This window comes from Cannabis sativa, chromosome 1 (genome assembly GCF_029168945.1).
Source record: "Cannabis sativa cultivar Pink pepper isolate KNU-18-1 chromosome 1, ASM2916894v1, whole genome shotgun sequence".
Classification (NCBI taxonomy): domain Eukaryota; kingdom Viridiplantae; phylum Streptophyta; class Magnoliopsida; order Rosales; family Cannabaceae; genus Cannabis; species Cannabis sativa.
In genome coordinates, this window is record NC_083601.1 from 44619696 (window position 1) to 44641529 (window position 21834).

The window sequence follows — 21834 nt, forward strand, 5'->3', positions numbered from 1 at the left end:
TGTCCTATTTAATGAAAATATAAAAGTCAATCTCGTAATGAACGAGAATGAGAAGAAGAAAAAGAAAATTGGGAAACCCAAAACATAGTGCTAAGAGCCTAATTTAGCTAAGTGGTCCGTACCATTATATGAATAGGGCTAAAAATTGGGCTGTACTATGGGTATGGGCCCGTAGAGCCTAGGCCCACCATCATATTTAAGGCGCTGTTTTTTTCCTTTGGATAGGAGTAACTTTTTTCATACATATATCTACGAGTTTGTGTTGTGATTCAATATTTATATTTTATCCAATTGCATTAATGATTTTGTTGGTTTTCGACAAAAATTATGATTGGTTAAAAATGAAAAACGACACTTGTAAGCTTGGCCGTTAGTATTTGGTGTCTGTCATATATTTGTATTCTTATCCCTATTAACAAGGTTGGAGTATTTGGTGCTTGTGACAAGTCGGGGGTGACGGGTGCTACCTTCCTAGCTTTTATGAGGCATTCTCATTACTATTTTCATCCAAAATAAAATAAATAACACCAATTTTATTAATTAAGTTTTGGCACTATTGCATCTGAAAGACCTAGAATCTCATAACCAAGTAAGTAACCTTTAAAAAAAAAAAGGTTTTTCTTAATAGATTTAGTAGGTATTATTATGTATGCATTATTTGCTTCAAAACTATAAGCAAAAATCTACATATAATAGTTTAAAGAAGTAGGGTCCTATATATTCAATCAAATCATCAGACATAGATTAAAACATTATCAATAATCATTATTAATATAAGAAGAGAGACAATCACGTTAGAATTGAAAATTGAGATCACATCATAGTGATAGAGAGAAAGTGGGGTCTAATTAAATGTAGTTGGGTGTGGCTAGCCTATAGCCATGGATGGTTATTATGTCAAACACATAAATTTAATCTAATACAGAGACAGAGCTACCACTACTGCTACTACTACAAGTCTCTACAACAACAACACTAATTAAACACACCCAACAGCTTTGCAATAAGGGTAAAAGAAGCTGTTGCAATCAAGAAAGGCCATCTATTTGGGTTTTTTTGGGACCCATTGCTTTCATGGTGGTGTGTTTTTTGTAATATATATGTATATTTATATACATATATATTGCTTTCACATGCCTCATCATTTTGCTTTCAAACAAATGCAATTAATCAAAGCAATAAAAGTGTATTTCGAAAAGAAAATGAAAAAAAAAAAAAAAAATCTCAACTGATATTTAGTGTTTCATAAGAGGACCAAAAAATTTGAAAACAACTTTACAAATATCAAATATGCACCACAAGAGTTTTGATATATGAAATGTGTACTATCTTTCATGGATTATATGTTTTATTGATATAGAATGTGTGAAAACTTTCATTAACTAAGTAGTGCATGTTTTTGTTGGATAAATAATTTATGGTATTGAATAACAATGGGGTCTATAATGGAATAACAATTCCCTTTCATTTAATTATTATTATTATTGTAATTATTTATAAAATCACATTAAATTATCATTGAAATTATTACAAATTACTCACACAATGCTCTTATAAGTCTTCTCCTTTCCTAATAAATCAGACAATTTTTTCAATACAATATAAATAATTTCATTTTATTCTTAAATATATATCCAACCAAACATAATAATTTAATTCCAACATGTAAACAAACAACACAATATTACTCTCATTAATATCCTTAGAGCAATAAGAATTGTTGTAAGATATATAATAGCTTAATTTTACATTTACACACACATCACATTCATAGGCACATGCAGCTTCACCATTAGCAGCACTATAGGGGTACATATATAGACTGACTAGTAGTACTGCAAAACCAATTACTTATTACATTATCATTTATCGTTATCATTATTATCAAGATTCGTGGTATATTTGAAGATCAATATATATACATATCTTGAATCCTGGTTTGAAAAATAATCAAAATATATATTTATGGAGGAGGGTCCAAATCCAATTCCAATAATCCAACCCCAACCCAAGTTTGTCATTTTGTAGCATAATTCCAATCTTACAAGTTTTCCAACCGTGTGATCCCTTTTTAATTACTAATATTTATGCCCATCACATGCTCTCTTTTCATTCTTATTCATTATTCATTATTGTAGCCCATGTTCTAACCCACACCACAACTAACCTCATTTCTATTAATATATATTACTTTTTTGAGTGTTTGAATTTTCCACATACTATTATTTTTCGAGCCGTCAATTTTTGTTTTTGGACATTTTATTTGTAGAAATAGATCATTATATAATACATCTATTGGTTTTTTCAACCAAAAATTGAAGAAAAAAAAGCCACCAAACGTACCTTTACAGCCCCGGCCAGCTCTGCTCAAGTGAACAAGTCAACTGATTAATAAGAATTTGTCAATGTTTTTATTTTATTTATTTTTTTTAATTATTATTACGAAGTGTATCAAATAATAATTTCATTAGCTAGCCAACAAATTATCCCCACGAACGATCTTCAGGTTTCCAATAAATATAATAAAATAATTATTCCACTACATTACTTTTATTTATTATATTTATTATTAGATGAACTTCATTACCATTGCCTTTGGGATTGTAACTGTTAACAATGAATGCCAAATAAATATTTTAAAGATAAATTTCAAGACTACAAAGAAAAAAAGAGAGAAATAAAATCATTTTTACCACACAAATAATTAGGCATTCAAATTTTATAGATAAAAAATATAGATGGCTAAATGAATTAAGAGTAGGAAATGAGTTAAGAGTTTAAAAATCATAAATTGGCACTTACCTAATTTTAAGGAATTGTTGTTTGTTTGCTCGCACTCATTATCATCTAAAAACTAAAAAATAAAAGCATCATTCATATGGATATGTTGAGATAAATCATGGATAGTAATTGATGCGGTTGATAAGAGATTGAATTGGGATTTTATTATCAAGTGGTGTTTGAATTATGATATGTAATAATAATAATAATAATAATAATAATAATAATAATAATAATAATAATAATAATAATAATAATAATAATAATAAGAATAATAATGCTTATTATAAATTGTCAACGCTAGTGAAAGACATTCTAATTTGTAATTTCTAATATTGGAGTCATATCATCCTACATGAAAGATAGCAACTTCACGTGACATCATTCTTTTCTTTTAAATTTAATTATTTTCATATTTTACCCAAATACATGATTAACACCATCTTATTTATTATAGAAAAAAATATCACAATCTAAATCAATGTTCAATGATATCCAAAAGTAAATCACCACTATATACTTAGCACAAGTGGAGTTTTTGCTTTGTTATATGGAGTTATGGGTTCTATAATATTAATTTATAGGTTGGTCCCCCAAAAATAGTAGAGTGTGCTGATAATGTCGTCTCTAATTGTGAAGAGATTTCACACTTTTCTCTATAGGTATTCACCATAGACTGTTAGGATAATAATTGAAAAAATTTATGAATTATTATAACATGTTATGTGTTGTTATAATATGTACACATCATATTTGTAGCATTTATTGATATTAAGAAAAAAAGGAAACAGTTTATATATATTCGAATCTAAACCAACTAACTTAAATTTTAAATCAAGGTTTGTTGAGTCTACTTATGTTTAAAGAGTGTGTTTATGTATACATGAAAGTAAGTAAACTACATTACTAAATGGGTCATTATAGTGAAGTATATCCAATTAATATGCAAAAGGTTGTGGTTAAGTTCGATGTATTAATAATCTGTTTAGATGTTAATAAAGTCATGATCATGTTAATAATAATAAGAGAATAACAATAATAAACAAAAAGCTATATGTACAATGTTACATATGGAATTCCATTAACTTCATGCCAAAAATCTTATATCGGGGCTATATTATCACATCCTCATTAATTATGAGAAATAGTGGTAATCAAAATTTCTTAACTTCAGTTAATAAAAAAAATTTCTTGAATACAGATATAACATCATTATGGCATAATTGAATTTGTCTCGATTTAATGGATAGTCCATGTTTTTTTTTAATAAATTATTAAGGCAATAATCCTTGATATTATTACCATTTCCGCATGCCTATCAATTTATATATATATTCAATAAAATATATATTGAAATTGTATAAAGAGAAACATTTATAAAAGTTTATATCTTTTTATCTAAATATTTATTTATCTATGGGGATGAGAGATTTACGACTTAATTAGATTCATAGTATATTATATAATTATTTTTATGATTTACCCTATTGTTCTTTCAAATTTTTAGAAAAAAGATAGCATGTTTTTAAAATAAATTGCATGACCCTAATGATATTGGATTGTAATTTATTACCAAAATTTTACAACTGTCATTTTTTTTCTATTAAATTTATTTATTTTAATGGTTTTAAAACCATTATCAGAAATTTTTACATTTATTATCCAAATTTTTAGAAGTATCTTTAATCTTTATTGCTCATTAAAAAAAAAGACCAAAATATTTGAATGAGGCTATTTGTAAGTATTTTTATAGTTAGAAGTATATACTTAAGAAGAAAAAAAATGAGATAGGCGAAAATCTACGAAGATGAAAGATAATAGTTGGACAAATTCTATCTATTCTAATTAATGAGTAGAAATAGAGATATTATGAAAGAGAAAAAAGAGCATTATCCTTCTACATTCAAACTACACCACCAAATCATCTCTCTAATCCTAACCTATGACATTGCTCCTTCCATGTACTATGGACCCCACTTCTCTATTTTTTTTTTTTTTTGAATAAATTTTTATTATTAAAATAAATAAATAAATAAATAAAACACCATCTCTCTATTCTCTTCTTCTTCTCTATAATATATCTGTCTATTGTTTTGTTTAATTCTCTTTATTTATTGCATTAGTAGGGTCACTTCCCCCTGAAAACACCTCTACTCTTCTCCTCCTTCTTCCTCTCTCTCTCTAAACATAGGAAACAAACTAAGAAACTTCTCAACTCCTCTACCGCCCGGGAATGGACAGCCCAATAATCATTCCGGAGGCCCAAACCTTGACTCCCAGCAATAGCGTAAGGAGAAGAGGAATCAGCTTCGATTCAAACTCACCCGACTTCGAGTTCTGGATGGTCCGAAACCCCTCTTTTCCGGAGCCCAATCTCTTATCGGCTGACGAGCTTATCGTAGATGGCTTTCTACTCCCTCTTCACCTTCTTTCCCACCAACACAAAGATCCACCTTCTGAATCCGAACCCCATCTTCCCCAACCAGAACCAGCTCCTCCTCCTCCTCCGAAACCCGAACCCGAATCCGGACCCGGACCCGGACCCAAGATTTCTTCCGCCGAATCGGCTGTTCCTTTGAGCGCGTCGAAGCGGTGGAGAGATATTTTTAAGAAAAGCACCAAAAGTGAATCAGAAGATAGTAATATTAATAATAATAATAATAATAGTAATAAGGATAAAGATAGTAAAGATTGTAATAAGGAAAAGAAGAAGGAGCGGAAGACCGGAACCGGAACGAGTTCCGCCGCCGAGTTGAACATCAATATATGGCCTTTCTCCCGGAGTAGATCCGCCGGTAATGCTTATACCCGACCCAAGACAATGTTTGGAGCTCCCGGTTCACGCAAGGTAAATAGCGCACCCTGTTCCCGGAGCAACTCCGCCGGCGAGTCAAAGTCCAGAAAATGGCCGAGCAGTCCAAGTCGTGCCGGAGTTCATTTGGGCCGGAGCAGCCCAGTTTGGCAAGTTAGGCGTGGTGGTGGAGCCGGAGCCGGAACTCCTGGCGGTGGTATTGGTAGAACCGTTGAGCCTTTGGTACGGAATGGGGAAAAGGGAGCGAAAAAAGAAGTATCCGAAATTCGCCGGAGTAAAGGCGTAGCAGCTTCCTCCGATGCCGGTGCTGGTGGTGCTACGAAAGCTAAAGTGTTGAATATTAATGTTCCGATGTGTATTGGGTATAGAAATCATTTGAGTTGTAGAAGTAATGAGAATAGTGCTTTGATGAGTGTTGGCACTAGTGATGGTGCTGTCACCGGCAGTGAAGGTGGCGGTATCAACGGAAGAAATAGAAGCAGTGGCCAAGTCGGCGGCGGAGGTGGTGGCCGCGGTGGCGGTGTTAGTAGTGTCGGAAACGGTGGAAATCTTTTTAATCTCCGGAGTCTTTTCACTAAGAAGGTGTATTAAGTTAACCCTTAATTAATTAGCTACTTATCTTATATTGTTAATCTCCCATTAAAACATATAATATAAATTACTATTTTAATTTTTTATATTCAAAGCTTAAGGGAAAAAAAGGTTCGATTTTTGAAGGACTATATTCTTCTTCTTATTTATTTATTTTTTAAGAAAAAAAGAAAAGTTTATCATATGTACCTGTAATTATAGTAACGGTGGGATTTGCTAATATAACTTGTTATAAATAATATTAATTTGTTTATGTATTATTTATGATTCATTTTATTTATGAGACAAAGAGTGTTTAAGTTTGTAGCTTTGGTTACAATTGTTGAATCTTGATGCAAAGCATAGCATGCGGAGTTTTTATTTAATTGATTGGTAAGGTATCACATTTCACATTCACATTCACATTCACATTCATGAGCAATCTCTACTTAAAAATATTTCATGTGCAACCCACCCAAAAAGATGGTAATGTATATCATTTTCCTTTTATTTTATCATCTAAAGTTTCTGACTCACTCTTTCTTTCCTCAGTAAACCTCTTTTTTGTCTTTGGACAAAACTCTCAAGTGTGTAAGTTATATATTCATTTCCCGAGGCTGAATCTCAACGATGAACCTCATAAATTAAATTAGATCACAACTTCGTCATACCCATTTTTCGTTTCTAATAATGACTACTTCTACTAGTAGTAGTATAGAAAGTTGAAAGTGGTTTCTATGTAGAGATGAGTGAGTAATTCCTCAAAATCAAAACCATATTTGCTGATCTGTCCTTCTTCTACTCAAGGCATGTGAATAGAAGAAAGCTTGAATCTGTGACTTGTGTAGCTTTATTACAAACACTTATTTCGAAATTGCCATTCATCTTTTGAGGTTTATATTGATACTTTTTAGGCATAAAGATGAAAGAAATAATGTTAAAAAAAACAGAGTACATATTTCTAAAGAAGGGAAATAAAATAATAAAAAAGAGTACAATTCTTTCTTTATTCATTTTCATCGTGTTTATTTGGTACAAGAAAAAACGTAAACAGAAGAAAAGACAAGGAGATTGAATTTGTACTCTACTACTTTTCAGTACATATTATATATTTAGTATTTCGGTGGTTAAATTCGTTTAGTTTGGACTTTGGAGGGTTTGAAAATTGACTTAAACTAGTTGCTTTGAATTGACTTACTAATCCATGTTTTTATATAATTTAAAATCAGTATTATCCACAAATGACTCACCCCATCTTTTGTGAGACAAAACCATTTTTATTTTCACTTCACTTAAGCACCAAGTCACTGGCTTTGCTTCTTTGCTTAACTCAACCAGCCAACCCAAATGCAACAAACAAGGGTATTTCTTTTCTCACTTGAAACGATGATAATGTTAATGTTAACACTCTCAATACATATATTATTTCAGTGCCCTGATTTGGCTACAAAAGTTTCAAAAGTTATATCCATTTTCACTTTTTCTATTGTCCCAATGCCTTACTATGCTGAGAGAGTGTTTCTTTTTACTAAAATTAATGCTTTCCCCTCAACTATACAACCTCTGGAGATTAGACATCAATAATAGGCCTTCTTAAGAAACTTTGGCGGCCCACTAATGTATTAGTAAAGATTAAAGAAGGCCCCATTTGATGGCCCAATTGATGATTCCCATCATATTTGATGGACTTCATAGTTTGTAAAAAATATGATATTTATGTTTTCTTTTTAAATTTTATTGGAAAATGTCAATTGTTTTGTTGTTGAAAATTAGAAACTACCAGAAATTAATAAAAAGCTATAAAAAAAATCTTTTTTCCATTTTGAAAATTTATATATTTTTTTACACATTATATATATATGTAAATAAATAAACCGTAAAATCTTTCTTTTATTGTAGTTTTATAAAATATTTTAATTTTTTTTTCGTGTGTAAATCAACAAAATATATGACAAAAAAATATAATTTTTATCAAAGTTACTTCTATTTATGATTTTCAACTTCAATTAGTCTAAACTCACTTTCTACTCTATTTTGAACTGTCTCTGTTATTTGACGTGTATTTTTTTTTTTTTTATAACATAAATATTTGAATAATGCCATTTTTCTAAGCATTATGTAAGCATTATCTAAGAGACGGCAAAATAGAGTAGGAAATATATTTCTAGTATTTCTCCTTTTAATTACTCTCTTTACACATGTCAGTACATGGCATCAATTTGTAAATGTTGAAATTAAAAAAATTACTCTGCATAGTTATACATTTAATATAATTCAAAACAATAAATAACTAGTTAAATTTAAGTTGAATGATAGTTTAACAATATCTCCTTATTCTAGTAGTCATAAATTTAATCCTAATTTAAACCTTATATTTTATTTGTTTTTTTAATAAATAAAATATAAATACACCTAAAAAAGACAAAAAAAATTCAAAATTTGGTGTAAATTTAAAGTATTTTAATCACCAATTATTCTATTTAATTATTGTATATATTTAAAAATAACAATTGTACATTAATATATTTTTAAATCTTAAAGTGGACTTTAGCTCTCCCTCAGCACCTCTAAATCCGCCTATGAATAGAAAAGGGAAATTTGATTTTCTATACTTACATATACCTAATATTATATATGACCACTTTATCTAAAACCCAAAAATACCCCTCTCAAATTTTTTATACTTTTTTTAGTGCAAAAACATAAAAAAAGAAAAAAAAAATTGGTAGTCCGATGGGGTCCGATGGTGGTCCGATGGTCACCTGATGCTACTTTTGTATGTACAAAAACATAAAAAAAATATATTGGTAGCAGATTTGGTCCGATGGTAGTTCGATGGGTGGTCCGATGGGTCCGATTGGTGGTCCGATGGGTGGTCCGATGGTGGCCCGATGGGGTGGTCCGATGGGTGGCCCGATGGGTGGTCCGATGGTGTAAATGTGGTGATGTAAATGGGGGTATTTTAAGGATATCATAAAAGTTGTCATATCTTACAAATATTAGTTATTATTTGTTTAGAAATTTTTTTTTAACCAAATGTAAGCATAAAAAATCAAATTTCCCATAGAAAATCACCTTAGCGAATACCACCAGAAGGACAAATAAGACCCGTCATCTGGCTACAATGTATAATTTTGTACTGCACCGAGAAGACACGAGTCATAATATGATAACTCATGCCATACATTATAGCCCGAAGACAACCCCATTCAACATATTAAATGTAAATTTTACAATTAATTTTTAAATGTTCAGGAACGAAGATTAAAATAAAAAATCAGTAAGAAAAATGCAGATTAATAAATTTTAACCCAAATGATGTTAATTGATAATTTTCTGCATCAATTATAATTATTATTATTATCTTTTGGTAAGGGCATCAATCACTTTAATCTAACGGAAAGAAAATAATAACAATAATTAATACAAATAAAATCATTGACATAACAGCTAACGGTGTGTTGCGCGCCAGTTCAACGAAGAGAAATAGAAAAGAGAGTTCGAGACCAGAATTCAGAGTTGTAAATCAGTAAGGCGCAGAATCGGTATGGGCATCGTAGAGCGACTGGTGAAAACGTCTCGTCTTCTCCGAAGATTCCCTCCATCTAAAACCCTAAACCCTACTCCTCATCATGTTTCCTCCTCCCCCTACATTTCAATTTCAAATCCACGCCTTCTCCATCTCCGTACGTACTTCTCTCCTCTTTTACCCCAATCTTCTCTTTATAATTACTATGGAAAAATTTCCAATTTCATTGAGTGCTTTTATGATGATTATGTCACTCTGATTCTTCTGTGTTCTATAATCACAGCTATAAATTTCTTTTCTTTATTTTTTCTGTTGGAGGGGGTGGTTGGGTGTAATCAACGTACTTACAGGTTGTTTTGTAATATTTAAGCTTTACTTTCAATATATGCAGGATCTGTTCAGTACCACCACCAGTACCAATCCAATGCATCTGAAATTCGCTGGTCCAATTCGATACCCAATGGTAACGGGTTGTATCTTCTACTTCCTGCTCTCTTAGCTAGTTTATTTGGAGTTAAAGGACTGCAAACTGCACATGCTGATGCAGACGAGGTTGTGTGTCTATTTTTCATTCTTTATCATTTGATATTTACTTATTTGTAGTGTCATTCATTTTCATGAAATGATTTGGAAATTTGCAATGATGTTTATTTCTACGCAGGTTGCTTCCTCACCTTTGCCAACAGATTCTCCAGCAAATTATGTAGACCTGGAAGAAATTGCTAAGAGAGAACGACACAGAATTGAAACGTTGCTTAAAAGCAAAGGAATGCGCCCTGGGTCTTATCCCCGCTTTACGGTTGCTGTCAAGGGACAAAAGGTTACAGAGCAGTAATGGAGTATCCTCTCCGAAAGAACCAAATTCTTGATTTTAAAAAGAAATTATTTTTACTACATTTTATAATAATGTTGTTTTAGAAATCTTAAAATCCTTACTGTGGTTTTATTAATTTAAGTGGTGTATAGCTTGATAGATTAAAGTTGTGTCTTTTATTAAAAAAAATGTTTTTCTTGAGAACATATTTTATTCAAGTATTATTATATTGGAATTTAAACCAATAAATGAATGTATGTATGTAATCCGTATGCATGTGTGAGAGTTTTATGTTTTGTTAAATTTAATTTTGAACTTTGGTCACTGAAGCTTATGATAACTTGTTATAGGTAACTGTCAAGTTGCAAATTCCTCCTGCGTGTGAAGTTCCACAGCTAATTGCAAACCTTGTTTCAGAGCTTGGGTTAAAGGTTGAACAACATGGCGGTGGATCAGATATGCTATTGCGTGCTTGGGACAGGTTATATAAACTATTGATAAGTTTTTTGTTTAGTTTTATTTCTATTTTTAATGTTTCTATTATTCATTTTAATTTATGTTCTGTTACTTGTTTTATTACATTTTTGAGTAATTACTAAATTAGCTATTGCTGTCATTGTGTCAACTGTTTCTATATGAATCATTTCAGTGCAATATCTTGGCAACTAACACTTACTCGGCCAGACAAACAGAAGGAAACCGAAGGGAATGAAGGGGAGGGAGATCTATGTGTACTCATTTTTGGATCACTTGTTACTTCAGATAAAGTTGTGAGTTATATTTCAGCAGTTTTATGGCATTACTATCATATGGAGTTCTAGTTTTCACTTTTCTTTAGCAGATGACGGCCACTAGATTTATGAATTAGTTGATTTTCACATCGCTTAGCATGACTTACTGCAGGAACTTGAATTTATAAAAAATGGAAGCTTGAGTGCAAAAGAGCTTGATGCATTTGTATCTGTTTTACAATTAGCAGGGAGAAAGTCAAGAGAAAACAATTCATTGGAAAAAAAACAAATGCCACCACCTTCAGATAAATCAAAATTAGTTTCTACTCTTGAGTCAATGGGAGTTAGGGTTTATGGCCTTGAAGAACCGCATTTGAATTCCACGAGCAGTGAAATATCATGGGACAATATTGCTGGGTATCATCAGCAGAAACGGTATGTTGCATTTTCAAACTTTTATCTTATTGTTAATGTTTTATTTGGGATAAGTTATCTTCTCAATTATGTACTGACCAGTACTCTGCAGAGAAAGTAGATAAATTGCCTATTTTTGATAAGCTATGGAATATAGGTTGTTGATGAGCTCGATTTAAACTTCACAGGAAAACATGAAACTAAAGAAATTATCTCTTTGTTTTTATTAAGTTTGTCCTGTGGTTAGTGAAATACTGTTTGGCGCATAGACACATATCAATTTACGACCTATAATTCATTTGGGATGGAATGTATAGCTCGTTGCTTAAAGGAAGACATATCATAATGCAATAGCCTATGTAGTTTAGGACGCCAATTATTATATTAATGCTCGCATATAATATGTAGTCTAGTCATATGTATTCTGACTGGAATCAAGTTTGATGATTTTATCTATATTTTGTAAAGTAATTGAGTACGTTTCAACAATGCTGCTGATCTATAGGGAAATAGAAGATACCATTTTGTTGGCTCTACAAAGTCCTGAAGTATATGATGATATCGCCCGGGGAACACGACATAAGTTTGAATCAAACAGACCTCGAGCTGTGCTTTTTGAAGGCCCGCCAGGTAGATAATTTTAGTAAGATAGAGTACTCTATTTAATAGTTTACGCTGTAGAATATTATCAATTTAATTAATATATTGATTTACCTGAAATAATCAAGTCAGAAGTTTGAACATATTCTTTTTTTATCGAAAGAGTTTGAACATATTCTCTTACTAGTGGCTTTATGGACTACTAGTACTAGGCCACTTTCTTTATCTCAAGTTTTCAGGATTGGTGGAGAACCAGGTTTTATACTAGAGTTTACCTGTTACCTCGTGACCAGAAATTAGAGTTAATGTTTCAGTTTTCCTCCTCTCTCTCTATATATCCTCTTTGCTCAAATGCTCTTCAATTGTGAATTGTTGCACTGGAACTTTTTGTCTGGCACACACTTCACTTTTTCATTTTGTCTGGCTAATTAATATAACATCTCATTTCCAATCCACAGTTATTTTCATTTTGGGGAACATACTTACCATGTTTCCATTTTCAGGTACAGGAAAAACATCTTGTGCTCGTGTCATTGCCAATCAGGCGGTGAGCTACTGGTCACTATTATACCTATAGTTTTTATCTTAATTTTCCTTATATTTCAATGCTATATTTATTGTTCTCTGTTGTGTTATGCCTTGCTTCCTTAATGCTCCTAAGTATTTCTACAAGCCCGTATCTTAATTTTTGGACTGAAAATTGAACACTTACCTTTATTTGGCAGGGTGTCCCATTATTATATGTGCCCCTTGAGGTTGTCATGTCAAAGTACTATGGAGAGAGTGAACGCTTGCTAGCAAAGGTGTTTTCACTAGCCAATGAACTCCCTGAGGGTGCTATTATTTTCCTAGATGAGGTAAGTTTTTCTCTCATTATTTTTTGCAGCCTTTCCTGTTAGTATTTGATTTCTTTTACACCACTGCAGGTGGATTCTTTTGCTATTGCCCGTGATGGTGAAATGCATGAAGCTACACGTAGAGTCCTGTCAGTGTTACTTAGACAGGTACTTCTTGGATTTCGATCTATTTTCTATGCAATAGCATAGTTTATACTGGGCGGCTCGACCAGCATAGTATCATGCTGCTACGATCCCAGTGTGCTATCTACAGTCCCTCTCATCTTTGACATTAGAATTAGGTGGGGAACTGTTTTATTAATGATGGAAAGTTGTGTGGGCTGTTTTAGAAATGTCCTGGCTGAGAGTTGGCCATTTCGGTTTCCAGTTCCCTGCTAGGTGCTAACTAACAAAAATAATTCACACTTAGTACTGGTTTGGACTATCCCATTGGGAAGTGTTTGTTGTTTACTTGTCTTCCTATATAAAATTGAGTTGCTCATACTTCATGCGCAGTCCATAGTCTTACAAACACATTGTATAAAGAATCTAGGCATTATGCCAGAGAGAATGTGGATGCAAGAGTTGTATCCATTTTTGACTCCCTCTTTTACTGCAACCCTTGATCCCATTCTGTGCCGTTTGGTTCTACCCTGCAGTATCATAAGCCTTTTTCAAGTTTTGTATTGCCATTGGGATTGTACCAGCAAAGAAGTTTCGACACTTCAGACAGACAAGGAATTTTAGTAACATCTTGGTTGGTAGGATAGCTATATTTTGTTGTTGTTTACACAAGTTACCTTTTTTCCTTTGCAGATTGATGGATTTGAACAGGACAAGAAAGTTGTTGTAATAGCTGCAACTAACAGAAAACAAGATCTCGATCCTGCATTGATTAGGTAAGTACATGGCTCAAATATGGCATATACCAGATTGATTATTTTCTAACTCGCACTTAGATTTATCGTGTTAAAGAAGAGTAAACCGAATTTATTATCTTCTAATTCTCTGCGAATACTCCTCAGTCGGTTTGATTCACTCATCACATTTGGTTTACCGGATCGGCAAACACGGCAGGAGATTGCTGCTCAGTATGCCAAGCACCTCACAAAATCTGAATTAGATGAACTCGCTGCAGTTACAGAAGAGTAAGCTTGACTTTGACTCATCAACTAGACTAGTATTGAGCCGAAGCTAGCCATCTTTTTTTGTTTTCACTAACGTTTTATTGCCAAATACAGAATGTCTGGAAGGGATATCAGAGAAGTGTGTCAACAAGCTGAGCGGTCATGGGCATCCAAGGTAAGTGATCTTAATCTCTTGCGTTTTAGTTTATTTCATGTGGTATTATCAAACTTATTTGTCAAACTTTGTTAGATAATTCGAGGACAAGCTTCCAGAGATGGCGAACAAGGCCTTCTTCCGCCATTGAAAGAGTATGTAGAAAGTGCTATGAATCGCCAAAAGGGTTTGTCGAGTATTGCAGAGGCAAGATTCCAGAACCCGAAGACCGGGAAAAGGAAATCTCAACTCGTTGTTGATTAAGATTAAGTTAGGCTAGTTAGGATACTTTATTGCTAGAAGTTTTGTAAGTTTTTTTATTAGGACAGCAAATGAAATCATAGCAGCAAAACTACTACTGAAATGAAATACATAGAAAAACGACAATAATACATGTAAAACGATCATAAACAAGTAAGAAAATACGACATTACATTTTTGCATGGAATAATCATCTCAGCCTGAGAAGCGAGTCATGGTTCTTATAATTCTATACTAAAATAGCAAACTGCATTGGAGTAATGTGAATAGCAAAGCTCCATCCCTGCATAAAAAAGCCATCAAAACCAACTCAGTGAGTTCACCAACCAAAACAACGAGACCGAGTCACGAGTCAAAAAGTTTTTCTTTACCTTTGAGAAACTGAAACTTGTTGTGATGACGTTTCTTCTTCAATTCGCTTCCTTTTTCTACTATTACTAACGTTAATCGGCCGTGAAATAAACGAAGCTATCTGCAATTCAGTTCTTAACATCATTTGAGTTAACTCGGCTTCCGATTCGAGCCGCCGATTCTCAGCTTGCAACCGAAGAGCCTCCCTCGTCTTGTTGAGCTCAGCTTCGACTTTCTCCATTCTCAAGAGCGAATCCGATAAGACTCGTAGGCTTGCCGAGAGACCAGTCAAACGCTTCTTCTTACTGTAAAAGTCGTCGGCCTCATCCGAGTCGGAACTCCATGAAACGTTTGAAATTGAATCAACGTCGTCGACGTCAATATCTTGAGGCTGTGCACCAGACAGTAATCCGGCGTCGATGCCGTTCTTGAGACGGTTGGCTTCGTCACGATTGCCCTGGCTTCGCAGGGTTCGATTGGTCTGATAAGCCATCAAGAGATTGCTATTATTTTGTTTTTTTTTTCTTCTTTGCTTTTTTATGAAGATGCTTGTGTAAACTTTTTCGTTAGTGCAGACTAAAAGATGAAGATGAAGAAGAAGATGCAGCCCAATTACACCTTAAATGGTATGGGCCTTAACTATTGGGCCTTCTATTCATTATTCGAAATGATACTCTATACCCTTTTTATATTGTCTTCTTTTATTTTTACCTTCTTTTTTAAAGTATTATTTTTACCTTTTTTTCAAAGATTATACCAATTTTACCCCTGTCACTTCAAGATATTCTCCATGTGACTCTCTTATATCCTAATAGAGGTAAATTTAATTAATTAATTAATAAAAGTGTCATTTTTCAACTTACCCCTTCTCTTTACATAGCAAGTATACCTATCTAAACTCAAACTAATTACAAAAGGATCTTTAACTAACTTATTTTTATTAATGCATTACAATTTTTTTTAATAAAAAATACTACATCACAATTTAATACAAAATAACAAAAAATTATCTTGCTTCTCAAATTTTTTTATATTTTCTGCTGAGGAGGCTGATAAAATATTTTAGTCGCTTATAATACTAATAAGATACTTGTAAGTCACTTTACATAAAAAAAATCCACTTTATGATAAAAATTACCAAAAATTGGCTTTCAATTTAGTTATAATAGTTATATATATAATTACTGTGGAAGAAAAAAGTACAGAAACATAGTTATAAATTTTTTAACAGACATAAATTATAGATTATGGGTTATAATGTGTTAAGCAACTATTAATATATATAAAAAAAAAAATATATATATATATAGGCTTTGGAATGCATATGGTACACTATAATCATGTCTATAAATATTTTGAGAAAGCAAATAAAAAAATGTCCTCTGTTTTATTTTTTGTTTAGAATGAGATACCATTTTACTCAAATTAAGTCAAAATTTACTTCTTTTTCCAAATTAAATAAAAGCAAAAAGTTAACAAATTGTTTAAAAAAATATAGACTGAAAATTAGATTGAAATACAGATTGCATAATAGCAATATAAACTTTTTGTAAGAAAGTTATTGGCCGAAATTCACTCTAATGACAATATTTTTCATTTCTTTATTCTAATTTTAAAAAGAAATTGAATTACCCTTTTTTAATTGTTGTTAATTCAATATTTGTTTAATAAAGGAGGACTAAAAATATTATATGAACAGGCACATACCTTAATAGTACTTCTAATAATAGGTGAATGTGAGCTATTATTAGTTCTTTTGAAAAAAAAATTCCTTGGAAGTGAAGGGAATTTATTAATGAGACAATTTAGCCCAAGAAAAAGTTGGGTTGTGGAATCATATCATATTCCATACCTATATTCTTGTTTCCTAGATTTTAAGGGCTTGCCTTTTTAGTCTTTTTTTATTATTATTATTATTTATTATCATTAACAAAAGAATAACTTCCTTTCACGAAAAAAGAAAAACATTATCTTGAGTCGGTGATATTCTTTCATGTTGATAAGATTTATTTTGTTTGTTGATAAAATTAATTGTTTAATTGACACACAAGTTTACGTGTTTAAAGATTATTGGTAAATAAATAAAGTAAAAAGAGATTGACAATACCTTGAATCATTAGTGAATATAATTATTTTTGCTTCTAATTGGTATATTTGTCAAATATTTTACACTACTAAATTTTGTCTTATATAATATTAGATTTGTTAATGATACCTCATATTATATTATAATAATGGATAGTAATTAATACATAGATATAATTTAAATATTTTAATAATAAAAAAAATAAAAAATAATAATAAAAATAAAAATTATTATAAAAAAATGTTTTATGTTATTATTTTTTGGATAAACATAACATTATTTATACAATGCTTAAAATTTTATAATTGAATTAATATTATATTTGGTGTAAATATATTAAAAGAAAAAAAAATTTATATATGTATTTGTCACACATTATTAATAAATTACTTAAGAATGTTAATTATTCTAACGGATATCTTAGAAAATTAAATGTTTTTATTTGTTGTTTGCAATATAAATAAGTAATAATATTTTTTGCTCCTCAAGTATTACATAAAAAAAATAATAATAAAAAAGAAAGTATAAAAAAAATCTTGGTTACCCAGAAATAGAGAAAAAAAAATATCAACGACAGCGTGACAAGGAGGCGCGTAGCAGTAGTGACAGACGCGCTTGAAAGCGCGTGTATTATATTAGTGAGAGAATAATAGAAGTAACGGGGAGAGAGAGGGAAAGTGCTTGACTTGGAGAAGTGTTCCTTTTTCTTCCATTACAGATTACAGATTGCTTTTCTGTGTTTATGTTTTAAGTGCTCAAAAACATCAATGGCTTCCAAGGACAAGAGAACTTCTAAGGCTTCCACCAGTAGAACTGGTGGTATTCGTACTCTTTCTGATCTCAATCGTCTTTCCGCCGACTCCGATAGCGATTCCGATGGCCCTCAAGAGTATTACACCGGCGGAGAAAAGAGGTGCTTTTTCCAAATCCTACTATTGTTCCTCTATACAAATCTTTATATATCTGTTTTCTTTTTTTAAATATTGAATTTTGCTTCGGTTATTGAGGGCGTGATTGTATTTTTATATTCCTTATTTTGAAAATATTTAAAATTAGGGTTTGTTGAATATTATATTTTGGGAAAAGAAAGAAGGAGATAGATTGGAATTGTTCATGCCGAAATTTATAACGTATTTGATTGGGAGTGACTGAAAAGTCATAGCTTATAATAGTTTTTTGTTTTTTTTTTTTATGAGAAGCCACCATATACACACCAATTAATCTGAATTTATGCAGAAGAGGGGAGCATAACTTAGAAAATCAAATTAATTCGATTAAGAAAAAGCTTTTCATATCCTTCTATTAGTTTATACACTAACTAACCTATTAAAATTTGTTATGTTGAAATTATGTATACATACAATTTGATTTTGTTCTTATGCAGTTTAGGATTTATCATTTATGTCTTCACCCTCACTAATTTAGGGAGGAATAGAATAGAAGTCTCTTGTCCCCAATTTCTTAATGAATAAAAAAAACAGACTGACTTGACAATTTGGTAGGACACCTAGGAGACAAAAAATTGGATGTTTATATATGTATGAGACAATCTCTCAAGACTGTGGGATTGCAACTACTGTGCGATTCTGTTTGATAATGAGACAATCTCTCAAGATTATTGGCACCGTCTTTATTTGAAAATCAGGCTGGCCATCTAGTTTTATGTTGGGAGTGAGAGTAGGGAGGGTGAATTGTGGGGAAGTATGTTAGTGGATTTCTTTTTCCTTTATATCAATATCTGTTTAACATAGTCTCGAAAGAATACCAGGACTTCTGATAGATGCTAAAACTGTTAATCAGATATTTTTTTTCGGGTACAAGCATGAGTTAGTGTTCAATACCAGTCAGTCAGGATTGAGTGTTGCTAGCTTGCATTTCTATATAGATGGTTAAATCTAATTTGATATGCAGTATGAAATCATTTTATTGGTTTTTCATATTTTAGTTGGTTAATGTCTGCTATCCTTAATTCTGCAGTGGAATGATTGTCCAAGATCCCTCAAAGGATAATGATGTGGATGCAATCTTTGACCAAGCTAGGCAATTGGGAGCTGTAGAAGGGCCTGTTGTTCCGCCTTCAAGCTCAAGGAGCTTTACTGGCACTGGTAGATTGCTCTCAGGGGAAACCGTTCAATCTACTCCTCAGCTTGTACACAACATTGTTTTCTGGAGCAATGGGTTCACTGTGAATGATGGCCCTTTGAGGAGTATGGATGATCCCGAAAATGCAAACTTCCTGGAGGTAATTTTAAAATTATGTAGGCTCGGTATTAATGTATAGACCAAAATGTCATTTGCCAAAAGAATAGTGTTTGTTGTTACTATGCATAATAATGCCTCTAATTTTCTGGAATTGATAAGTGTTGTTCATTAGGAATCATTCTGTATAATAATTTTGGTGGATATTTTAGCAATGTGCAATGTATACTTTATGAAGGTGTAAATGCTCACTCTCTCTCTCTCTCTCTCTCTCTCTCTCTCTCTCTCTCTCTCTCTCTCTTGATTACAATTAAATGCAGAGTATCAAGAAGTCTGAATGTCCAAAAGAGCTAGAACCGGCAGATAGGAAGTCCTCAATTCATGTCAATCTGATAAAGATGAATGAAAACTGCCCCGTGAGTACTTTCTTTGTTCTCTCTCTCTCCCTTTCTTTTTTTTCCCTTCTATTTTTCTTGAATAAGATGAGAAGGATGAAATTGAATTTCTATTCATAACTTTAAAGGTAATTGTCAGCATTTAAATGAATTTGTTCTGCATCCCGGGTATTGACAAGCGAGGCTGTAAAAGTTCTGGTTTGAAATTATATTGCAAATATAAGATGCATTTATTTAGTTATAAGTGCATTCAATTCTTGTTTTACCATTCATCGCTTCGTTTCCTCCCATTGCAGGAGCCAGAGAAGAGAAAAGTACCATTTCAGGGCGTGGGAAGAACTCTAGGCAGTACCTCTGCTTCAGCTGAGCCAACTATTGCTTCTCCAGCTGCACCAACCACTCCAGCGGCAGTCATTGTGGATGAAACACTTCCCTCAACTTCAGTTCAGCTTAGGTTGGCTGATGGAACCCGCACGATTGGACGTTTTAACTACCACCATACCATTAATGATATTCGTTCTTTCATCGATGGATCTAGGCCCGGGGAATCCAGAAATTATCAGTTGCAGGTGATGGGGTTTCCTCCCAAGCTTCTGAACGACCCACAGCAAACTATAGAGCAGGCGGGTCTTGCCAATTCGGTTGTTATCCAGAAATTCTAGCCAGCTTCTTGTTGCTCTGGCTTGGCTTATGTGAATTGAGAATTATATAGAAAGAATGTGAAGCTGTTATGTCAACTGAAGACACTGGATGTGTTTTTAAAGGCAGTTGATTTATTAAAATGAGATACATTTAACAAAAAATGTATTTCTTACATATTGAAAGACTGAAGCTTTTTTTTTTCCCTAAAAAAGATTATTGTAAAGTGGTGGTAGGAGGATTTTTGTTTGTATGTTTTTTTTTTTTTAAATTCTTTTTATATATTTTACTTACATATAAAAGTTATTATGCATTTTCTTTTACTTGTTGTATGCCACTTTCAAAGCAGAAAACAATGTCAACATAAATCGCTATCCAGAGTCGTCAATTGCATGCCACTCAGGATTGAAGGTCAAGACTCAGTATTGTCTCACTTTAATGTGCTTGTCTCCAATAGTAAATGTTTTTTTTTTCTTTTATTTTTTGCTGAGTTTGTCGTTATACTAACTTTTCATATATTATATAAGACATTTTTGGGACATTTTTTTTCCCAGTGAATTTTGTTATTATTTATTGGGATAAGTTTCTCCTAACTTTGGTGGCAAAATTTCGTATAAAAATAATTTTAATTAAGGAATGATTACAAAGATCAATCAAAATATATTTTAAATATTTTAAAAGTAAACTAATAAATCATTACAAATATAAAAATTGAACCCAAAAAAAAAGTTGTAAATTTAACGAAAAAGATTTAATATATCTAAAATAAAAGTTTTTTTTTTTTTTTTTAACTAAAATATAAGTTTAAAAATTATGTATGCATCCATTTCAAAAGAAAAAAATATACATACATGATTTTCAAAAAAAAAAATCTATTTTTTTAGTTTTGAAATATATTTTAATTAATTTTTATAATAATTAAAGGAATTTGCAACATAAATTTTTAGTTGTATAGTTTTATTTTTGACGATAATAATAATAAATTATATTTTAAGAACTTCTAAAAATATAATTTAAATATTATTACCGTTAAAAATTAAATTTATATATTAATCTGTAATCGAGAATTAAATTTAAAATATTTATGCTGTAAATTATATTATTTTGAACTGATATGGTGTTGATGAGGTGTATTATTTTATATTTTAGATTTTTAGTCAAATAACCATTGTACTTGTATTTGGTTTTTTCTTCTATCTTTTTTCTAAATTCAAGCCTTAATGTCCACACCAAATAAGTCATATCAATATTTTCCTTACAATAATTAAGAGTTTCCATAATTAATCAGATAATTATGAACCAAACAAAATTCTTTATATAGTTGAAGTCTTTACTTGGTAGGCTCAAGCCAATTCAAAATGAGACTTCCAATAATTATAGATATTATTTATATATAAAATAAAATAAATCTTATATCTCAAAAAAAAAAATCTTTAATTTTTTATTATTTTAAAATTATAATTAAAAAAAATTATATTAAACTTGGAAAAAACATTAATTATATTGGTTTTTTAACACTGTCCAAAAATATTGAT

General features: G+C 31.5%; 4 protein-coding genes across 5 annotated transcripts; 3 read left to right on the plus strand and 1 right to left on the minus strand.

Moving 5' to 3' along the window:
• Window positions 1–4857: 4857 nt before the first annotated feature.
• LOC115707404 (uncharacterized) lies at window positions 4858–6444 on the plus strand. The gene has a single exon (XM_030635361.2). The coding sequence runs from the start codon at window positions 5015–5017 to the stop codon at window positions 6182–6184; it is 1170 nt and encodes a 389-aa protein (XP_030491221.2). The 5' UTR covers window positions 4858–5014; the 3' UTR covers window positions 6185–6444.
• Window positions 6445–9413: 2969 nt separating this feature from the next.
• LOC115707402 (26S proteasome regulatory subunit 4 homolog) lies at window positions 9414–14816 on the plus strand. 2 transcript variants are annotated; one of them, XM_030635360.2, is made up of 14 exons: window positions 9414–9849; window positions 10084–10244; window positions 10354–10512; window positions 10857–10987; window positions 11156–11276; window positions 11410–11672; window positions 12157–12281; window positions 12755–12798; window positions 12977–13108; window positions 13178–13255; window positions 13904–13986; window positions 14113–14235; window positions 14329–14389; window positions 14465–14816. In XM_030635360.2, exons 1-14 carry the CDS (start codon window positions 9711–9713, stop codon window positions 14630–14632), a joined length of 1788 nt encoding a protein of 595 aa, XP_030491220.2. In that variant the 5' UTR covers window positions 9414–9710; the 3' UTR covers window positions 14633–14816. The 2 variants fall into 2 exon arrangements, with proteins under 2 accessions (XP_030491220.2, XP_060964384.1); XM_061108401.1 differs by having other exon boundaries at window positions 9591–9849; window positions 11395–11672.
• On the minus strand, window positions 14658–15636 carry LOC115707405 (uncharacterized protein At4g22160). The gene is made up of 2 exons (XM_030635362.2): window positions 15001–15636; window positions 14658–14912 (listed from the first exon to the last, which is right to left on the minus strand). The coding sequence occupies exons 1-2, from the start codon at window positions 15471–15473 to the stop codon at window positions 14864–14866; spliced, it is 522 nt and encodes a 173-aa protein (XP_030491222.1). The 5' UTR covers window positions 15474–15636; the 3' UTR covers window positions 14658–14863.
• Window positions 15637–17602: 1966 nt separating this feature from the next.
• On the plus strand, window positions 17603–20601 carry LOC115707408 (plant UBX domain-containing protein 4). The gene is made up of 4 exons (XM_030635365.2): window positions 17603–17979; window positions 19044–19308; window positions 19586–19681; window positions 19957–20601. Exons 1-4 carry the CDS (start codon window positions 17834–17836, stop codon window positions 20320–20322), a joined length of 873 nt encoding a protein of 290 aa, XP_030491225.2. The 5' UTR covers window positions 17603–17833; the 3' UTR covers window positions 20323–20601.
• The last annotated feature ends 1233 nt before the right edge of the window (window positions 20602–21834 follow it).

What these genes read in the sequence shown, in the direction of transcription:
- LOC115707404 (XM_030635361.2), top strand. Translation starts at nt 5,015, where the DNA reads ATGGACAGCCCAATAATCATTCCGGAGGCCCAAACCTTGACTCCCAGC.
- LOC115707405 (XM_030635362.2), bottom strand. Translation starts at nt 15,473, where the DNA reads ATGGCTTATCAGACCAATCGAACCCTGCGAAGCCAGGGCAATCGTGAC. An exon ending in CAAGTTTCAGTTTCTCAAAG is followed by an intron (nt 14,913 to 15,000) that starts GTAAAGAAAAAC and finishes TTTTTTATGCAG; the next exon opens with GGATGGAGCTTTGCTATTCA.
- LOC115707402 (XM_061108401.1), top strand. Translation starts at nt 9,711, where the DNA reads ATGGGCATCGTAGAGCGACTGGTGAAAACGTCTCGTCTTCTCCGAAGA. An exon ending in TTGTTACTTCAGATAAAGTT is followed by an intron (nt 11,277 to 11,394) that starts GTGAGTTATATT and finishes CACATCGCTTAG; the next exon opens with CATGACTTACTGCAGGAACT. An exon ending in AGCGGTCATGGGCATCCAAG is followed by an intron (nt 14,390 to 14,464) that starts GTAAGTGATCTT and finishes AAACTTTGTTAG; the next exon opens with ATAATTCGAGGACAAGCTTC.
- LOC115707408 (XM_030635365.2), top strand. Translation starts at nt 17,834, where the DNA reads ATGGCTTCCAAGGACAAGAGAACTTCTAAGGCTTCCACCAGTAGAACT. An exon ending in AAAATGCAAACTTCCTGGAG is followed by an intron (nt 19,309 to 19,585) that starts GTAATTTTAAAA and finishes AATTAAATGCAG; the next exon opens with AGTATCAAGAAGTCTGAATG. An exon ending in AGATGAATGAAAACTGCCCC is followed by an intron (nt 19,682 to 19,956) that starts GTGAGTACTTTC and finishes CTCCCATTGCAG; the next exon opens with GAGCCAGAGAAGAGAAAAGT.